This window comes from Glycine max, chromosome 20 (genome assembly GCF_000004515.6).
Source record: "Glycine max cultivar Williams 82 chromosome 20, Glycine_max_v4.0, whole genome shotgun sequence".
Lineage (NCBI taxonomy): Eukaryota > Viridiplantae > Streptophyta > Magnoliopsida > Fabales > Fabaceae > Glycine > Glycine max.
In genome coordinates, this window is record NC_038256.2 from 42,178,477 (window position 1) to 42,186,729 (window position 8,253).

Sequence of the window (8,253 nt, forward strand, 5' to 3'; positions counted from 1 at the left end):
TATGTGAAAAACAGAGAGAATTAGGGCTGAGAGGCTGGAGAAGACATTCTCCATCATCTTCTTCCATTTTCTTTCACCAAAAATATTTTCCTTCTTGTATTTTGAAGCTTAGCTTGTAATGGAAGGCTAGAACCGCTTTGTTCGGGAGTAACTATTGAAACTCTTGATGTAATGCTCTTACTGCCTATTTAATATTATTTTCTGGTGTTCTTTGCTTCTATCTATGCTTATTTTACATGCTTGTGGCTTGATCACCCATTTTTATGTGTAGTTAGACTTTTTAGTATTGGAAAATGCTTTAAAACCTTAGAACTTGATAAAGCAAGCTAGAAATATGTATGTCTAGGAAGGGAGTGCAGTGATCTACTATATTTTACACTGTATGTTTAGTGCAACTCTGTTAGAGCGAGTTTGTTAAGGAATCAAGAACAACAGCTAAAAGAGTTAAGCTCATTCATGTAAGGAATCATGGTCTGAGTATTTTCTCGGTGTAAGAACACTAGAATAATGTTAAATAGAGAAAAACTTTTTATACGACAAGAGAAATTTCAGTAGGAAACTTCCCAACGCTTTTATCTTGATTGTTGTCACATTTTATAGCTTTGAGTATTTTACTTTTATTCAAGTAGTTCAATAGTGCAGAAACTTAATCTACCACTCAATATTTCATTATATTTCAAGCTTTAAAAGTGTTTACACACTAAATATACATAGTTTAGGTGAAACAAATTTCTTGTGAATACGATACTCGGTCTTACCGTTTTATACTACTTGTGCGAATCGGTACACTTGCTGACCATATTCGAACAAGTTTTTGGCATCGTTGCCAAGGAATTTCTTTCCACTTAGATAGTATAATTCAGTTTGAAAACATTTATCCTTTATTCTTTGGTTGTTTCTTGTGAATAGTTAGAATTTAAGTTTTTATCTCTTGACTTGGTTAACTGTTGCTCTATTTAGTTGCTTCTTGTATGCGAGGTAATTCTTCAGCAGGAGATCTAGCTCCATTAGATTTGGAGATTGAAGCCACTTGCAGGAGAAACAATGCAAAAAGGAGGAGGAAGGCTTTATAGGACAGAACAGTCAACCCAAGTGCCGAGAGAACTCATTCATCTGAATCATCATCATCATTTCTAGCAAACTTTAGGGAATCCGAAGTTGGTGCATCAGAAGCTCACATTATGGCAAATGATCAACCACAGAGGGTGACTCTCGAGGATTATTCCAGCTCCACCGTGCCGCAATTTTTCACAAGTATTACGCAGCCGGAAGTCCAAGCACACAATATTTCTTATCCACACTCCTTGATTTAGTTGATTCAAGGAAATCTTTTCCATGGCCTGCCTAATGAAAATCCTTAAACACACCTAGCAACCTATATAGAGATTTGTAACACAGTGAAAATAGCTAGGGTGCCCGAAGATGCAATAAGACTAAGCTTGTTTTCATTCTCTCTAGTGGGTGAAGCTAAGAGATGGTTGCATTCTTTCAAGGGAAACAATTTGAAGACATGGGAGGAAGTAGTAGAAAGATTCTTGAAGAAGTATTTTTCCTGAATCTAAGACAGTTGAAGGCAAAGCAGAAATTTCCTCATTCCATCAATTTCCGGATAAGTCTTTGAGTGAAGCACTAAAACGCTTTCGTGGCTTGCTGCGGAAGACACTGACTCATGGATTCACTGAGCTTATTTAGCTGAATATATTCATTGATGGTTTGAAGCCACAGTCCAAGCAATTGTTAGATACTTCTACCGGAGGGAAGATTAAGTTGAAGACTCCAGAGGAAGCAATGAAACTTATTGAGAATATGACAGCAAGTGATCATGCTATTTTGCGTGATAGAACACACATACCCACCAAAAGAAGCATGTTGGAACTCTCTTCACAAGATACATTGTTGGCACAGAACAAGCTGTTAGCTAAACAACTTGAATCACTCGCAGAGACACTCAACAAATTGCCAACATAGCTACAAGCGACTTAGCCTTCTCATTCAGTTGTTATGCAAGTTGGAGGCTGCAATATTTGTGGAGGAGCTCATGAATCTGGCTATTGTATACCCCAAGATGATGATGCTAAAGAGGTCAACTACATGGGGAACCAAAACAGACAGGGGTTTCACTCAAGTAGTTTTTCAGGTTACCAGCAAGGAGGGAACTTCAATCAAAATCAAGGGCGAGGATGGAGATCACATCCAGGCAATCAAATCATCACCTTTGATTTCCTATAACTTGAAAGACGCCTCTATTTCAACTCAATCAACAAGACGAAGTCCTATAAATGTGACAATAAACCCTCTTCAACGAAATTAATCTTCAAAACAGGACCCTATAAAGACAACATAGAACTTATCTTTCTACCTGAAAGGGCAAAATAGTATTTAAAGTTCGTAAAGGAAATTCTTATCTTTTTATTAAAGTAATAACAAAATTATCTTTCTATGTTAACTTAAATAAAATATTAAAAATTTTAAATACCGACTTACTTGAGATACTTAATTTGTATTTCTTTGACCACAAAATATAAAGAATTTAGGTGACCATCTGGGCCATTTTTTTAACATTTTAGACTCAATAAATCATGAAAGTAATTAATCTCTGTCTAATAATTTTAACAAATAATATAAAGTTTAACAAATTTTAGCAAACAATACTAAAATATACACCCCTGTCCTGATTAATTGGCCGGGTTAATAATTAATTAGGTTAAAATAACTATCATTTTATAGTTTTTGTTGACAAAGTTTTAAGTAGCCATGTAAAATAGAATGGGACGGAAACAAATAGATGGATTCTATTTTATTCATATATTAATAAAAGGAATAAAATTAAAAAGTGATTTTTTTTTTGTGAAAAAAGAGCTAAGAAACAAAATAAAATATTCCATTCGGCTTCCACTCGTCAAACCTTGCCTCAAGCTCTAGACAGTTGGCAAGTACTTAATTAAGCATGAATTAGAAAAGGGATAATAACCCTTCAACTGCCTTTTTCGTATAACTTTTTTACAGGATATCTGAATGAACTTTATTATGCTACTAGATCATTTCATACACACATGAACCCTATTACAGTATGTTATATACTAGATTATTTCACACACACGGGGTTAAGTAAGTTTAAGTTTCCTTTAGGTTTTTTAAAGGGTTTCTATTAGGTTAAAATACTCTTTTTGTCACTTTTTCTATTAACCGTGTTAATTTCAACAAAACGTGACAAATATCATTCTAATTTGTCATGTATTATCAAAATAATCAAGTTTATGGCAGTCACGTGTTCGATTATCCAATCAATCAAGTTAGAGAATCTATGGAGCTCAAACATGGGTAGTATATAGATGATTGAGCAAACTCTCTGGATTTAACTCGGCCTAATTCACAGATAGAGTTTGATAGGATTCACAGGTAAGGAAACTATATATCTTGACCAAAAAGGAAACAAGGTAGCTGACTGCTGACTAACTATGAGTAGATGTAGCATGAACATGATGATGTTAATTAAGGATCGGATTTTTATTTAGAGGGTTGCTCACATTTATTGTTTGGGTGCGCTCAGAATGCAATGGAACACAGTAGAAAACAATAGTTTTAACCGATCATGAATTGCAATTCTGTTCATTGCAATTAACAAAGCAACAGGTCCATTAGATATGAAAAGGTCTACTAGGCCCACATCAATGTTGACTAATTAAGCAGAAATGTTTCTGATGGGAATTACTATCCACACCTACTCATTTAACATTTAGACCCCTCCATTGTGCAAAAGACAAAAGTACCCTTATATGATATAGTGCATATTTGTAATAAAATTTACAAACTTAAATTTGGATTAAACTTAAGTTTGCAAAAGTATCCCAAGTCTTACTTCTTCCAAATTGAGTTTTCAAGTAAAAATTTACTCTCAAATGTACATTTGTAATTTTTTTAGTGAAAATGAGAACAGACCTATACATCTAACCCCCACCCATTTTTTTTCTTCTTTTTTTTCTATCTTCCTCTCTGTATGACTTTTCCTTTGGACATATTTGAAGCTCCAATCCTTCCATTCAGTGTAATTGCGTCTTCAACTACACCCATTGGTAGAGCTATCAAAATGGATCCAAACCCATGGGCAAACCCCGCCCACCACAGGTTCAAGATGTGTTGGGCCAAAAAAGGGGAAAATACAATTGATTGTAAGACTTGATCACACTCACCTACTACTTGGCTCACCCGGGTTGAACTTGTGATGACCGAATTGACCCACTTAACCCACCTAAAAAAATAACCTATTTGTATTTCATAATATTATTTTAAGACTTTAAAATGTTTTATTCATTTAACTAAAAAGATTAAAACTCACCTAAAAGTATTTTAATATTATTCAACATTATTTTATTTATTTTTTTGTTCAAGATTATTTTTAAAGTTTTTGTTATTATAGTTATAGACTTCTAGCTTGTGATAATGTCTTTTGGTGTGTGGATAATGGAAGATTTAATTCAACTAATATTTTTTTAATGTATTCAAATTTATTTTTCTAAAAATTATTTTTTTGTTGATTTTTTTTTAAAAAAATGTATATTTTTTTTTTATTTTAGGTGGATTGGTGGACGAACCCATTTAATTCACAACTCGTGATGGGCCAGACTAAGTCACTTTTTTCTTAAATAAACTTTTAAGTGGATCAGGTTGGGCTAACTCATTTAAGGGGTGGATTGATGTGGGTCAGACCCAACGAATTGGACCAGCTTGTGTTGACAGCTCTACCCACTACAGGTCTAGGGCAGTTATCTCTTGTGCAATTTATGAAGCTTCTTCTTCTTTGGCGTGTGTTTCCATTTTTTGAGTGTTGTTGACTTGATTTCTTTTCTTTCGTGTTTGCATATTTGATGGAAACTTATTTTTGTTGTGCTTAAGTGCACAAAAAACTTATTTTTGTTAACTACATGAGATAAATAAAAACAAAAAAAAAATCCATTTTGTACTAACCTAAGTACTAAACAAAAACTTGTTAAAGTGTCTTACAAAAATTATAAATGATTTTTCTTCTAATATTGTTCAAACCTTATTTATTAAAGGAAAAAAATACCTTAATTTTTTTTTGTCACCAAGAAGATATTGGTGCAAAGTATTCACCAACTTTGCTAACAAGTAATTTCTGTTGGAAAATTTGTCTAACCATCTTCAGTGAAATTATTTTTCTAAATCATATTATTTTCATCTACAAAGCTAGAGAATATCGAATTCAAAATCATATAGACTAATGACTTGTTAAAAAAATCCCTTACTTAACACTATACTAGATCAACCATCAATGAAAATTGTATAAATATTAATGTTAGTAACCTTTGTTTTAATAGCCTAAAATAAAGGATTGAGTTACTTTATGCTTAAGTTGGCCCAGGTTTCATAGATATGTTTTCCAGAAAGATGAAATTGTAACGATGGCCATCTTTTAATTTGACACTAGCTATTTCATTAGAGTGGCAGAGTAATAAATGAATGGGAGTATCAAAATATTATTTGGCTAGGGTAAATAAAAATTTAGAAAGACAAAATAAGGTACATTCACTCTTAATTTAAATTGAAGTATTTTGTTGTCTTAACCCGTCATGTGTCTTTATTTTCTTATTCTACACACATTTTCATTTTAAAAAAAATTAAATCCATAAAAAAATTTAATTCTTTTTCACTCTCAAACTTCAAATACATGAATATTTTTTAAAGACCCATGCATATAAAGAAATCAAGGGAATTTACATAAGCTCCGTAGCTCCCTCCTTATAACTAGAGTAACGCATGGTAGTTTTCATAATTTTCATGGAATAGTTCACCCAAATTGCAACATAACCCTGCAGGTAGCATAATTCTCTCTAATAACACACAACTCATATAATATACCTTCATCAAAATCATACTAGCCACAGCAAACGTCACATAACCATCAAAATTCTATTATAAGTTCATTTTTTTTTTTTTTGTTAATTTAACATCCTCAACCATTTCATTCAAGTTCAGTTTTTTAAAAGGAGACTATTTAGCCACAATACTTTAAGGGATTTTAGACCTGTTCTTGATTCAAAATTAAAATTTCATCTTAGTACCAACATTTCATGTCAACCTTAATTGCACATGATACTAAAATGAAATTCTAATTTTGATTAAAGAACAATACTAAAAACACTTTAAGGTAATGTGCCTAAATTTTAAACACTTTAAAAGGAAGAAAAACCCATATCTTGATCTTGTGGAAAATAGGGGTCATTCTTCCAATTCTCATACCATGCTTCTTCACCCAACGAATCATCAAGCCTGCAAGTCTCATCTTCAAAAATATGTTGGGGTATTTCGACACAAGCATATCCATTAAAACGAAAATCATCCTCATACGACATTAACAAGTCACTGATGTCAAATTCTTGGAGGACACCTGTTAAGCAATGATTATAGTCATCTAGTTGCATGGATGCAGAAGAAGGGTTATGATTGTCCCAGCTCGTTGTAATCAAATTCGTTGTGTTGACTGAATCATTGACTGGCATCATAACCTTGGTACACCTCATTGGGTGAGGGGATTTTGTAGGATCAAGAACATTACCAAAGGAATTTTTTGAGCAACCCGGAGATTCAATTCTTAATTTGATAGGAATGTTATCGTTATGGCTAGGAATTTTGTCATGCTTGTGCTCTGCCTTCTTTCTCAAATAAGTATTCCAATAGTTCTTAATTTCATTGTCTGTTCGCCCTGGTAAGCGTCCCGCAATTAGAGACCATCTATACATCAAACAAATATAAATTAGTTACATATTCATTAACACATTTTTTAATATGCCGTGTTGAGCAATCAAGAGAATAAACACATTAGAGATTTTATACTAATGGATCATAAACAAATCATATAAGTGAGAATAACACTTATAAACCAGAGTTTTGATTTTGAATTAAAGTGTGATGTCAAATTGATTTATGTGATTTGCTCGTGGTCTATTAGTGTAAAATCTCTATGGTATTTATCCCCTTGATTGCTCAACAATGACCAACAAAAGAAAAGAGAAAAAGTAAATGCATGTATAATATAAATAGATAGATATACCTATTCCCTAAGAGCTTATGCAGTCTAATAATGAGATCTTCTTCATCCGAAGAAATGTTTCCTCTCTTGATATCTGGCTTGAGATAATTCAGCCATCGGAGTCTACAACTCTTCCCACATCTTTTCAAGCCTATACTTGGAACACCAAAAACAAAAGGAAGTGAAATTAGGAAACAGAATAATTTTGAAAATAACATATATACCTGCTCTTTTGGAAAGCTCTCTCCATTTTCCTTCTCCATGGACTTGAACGTAGTTCATAAGAATTTTGTCTTCTTCAGCAGACCAAGGACCTCTGTTCATAGCATATTGATTGTCACAGTTGGCCTTTCTTCCCATCTTCTCAATTTCTCTGCCTCTCTGTCTCTCTATTCTTGGATTCTGAAAGGTGTTGTGCATGCTCCTTAAATACTTGCTCACTTTTCTTTTAATTAATTATTTAAAAATATTTAATTTCTGTGGCAGATTAATCAACTAAATAACGATCACGATGATAACAGTTCTTTACTTGTTTAGTCCATTCAAATGGGACCGGTAGAGCCATAGTGGTGTTGTTCTTTTCCTTAAAGGAGAAAAGCAATTTAAACTATGAATATGATTTTTGCTTCTGTTATGATTCACCCTATTACGTCCCCAAAATTTCTGTAAATATCAAATTAAGTTTATACTTCCCTTTATAACATTAATACTCCACTCACTGTTGGGATTCATCACTGCAGGAATATAATAAGTATACTTAAATGTTGAAGAGGTGGCATTTCAATAAGATAAAAAGTAGTCAGTAGTGCGACAAAATTATGACAAACAGATACCGAATAAAGGATCGTGCATGAAGCCTTGAAGGAGGCAAACTTAGTGGCTCAAAAACCAGAACAAATCCTACTCAAAAAGCTGTTATAATACAGAGCATGGTTTATGTAAATGGGTTTCATTCGTCCCTTTATGTATGGTGAAGGTCATTTGTAATTATAAAGCCATCAACCGAGTGCATGGGAGGGGCAAAATCTTGTAAGGGAAATATGTTATCATGTACTGTTGCGCTTGTGTTTTGTTAAACTCATCCCACCAATAATGGATCTAAGACCGGGACAAAAATATACATTCAAATTAAATAGGATAAGAAATATGATAGTTATTATGGTATATGGGAGGAATGCTAATCACACTTTCTTTCAAAATTTTGT

The 8,253-nt window shown here is 33.0% G+C and overlaps 1 protein-coding gene across 1 annotated transcript; it reads right to left on the minus strand.

Moving 5' to 3' along the window:
- Window positions 1–5,869: 5,869 nt before the first annotated feature.
- LOC100780809 (transcription factor WER) lies at window positions 5,870–7,443 on the minus strand. The gene is made up of 3 exons (XM_003555401.5): window positions 7,273–7,443; window positions 7,070–7,199; window positions 5,870–6,750 (listed from the first exon to the last, which is right to left on the minus strand). The coding sequence occupies exons 1-3, from the start codon at window positions 7,406–7,408 to the stop codon at window positions 6,192–6,194; spliced, it is 825 nt and encodes a 274-aa protein (XP_003555449.1). The 5' UTR covers window positions 7,409–7,443; the 3' UTR covers window positions 5,870–6,191.
- Window positions 7,444–8,253: the final 810 nt, after the last annotated feature.

Coding starts and splice junctions, on each gene's coding strand:
- LOC100780809 (XM_003555401.5), bottom strand. CDS start 7,408: ATGGGAAGAAAGGCCAACTGTGACAATCAATATGCTATGAACAGAGGT. Junction 7,200..7,272: donor AGAGCTTTCCAAAAGAGCAG/GTATATATGTTA, acceptor TTCCAAGTATAG/GCTTGAAAAGATGTGGGAAG. Junction 6,751..7,069: donor CATAAGCTCTTAGGGAATAG/GTATATCTATCT, acceptor TTTGATGTATAG/ATGGTCTCTAATTGCGGGAC.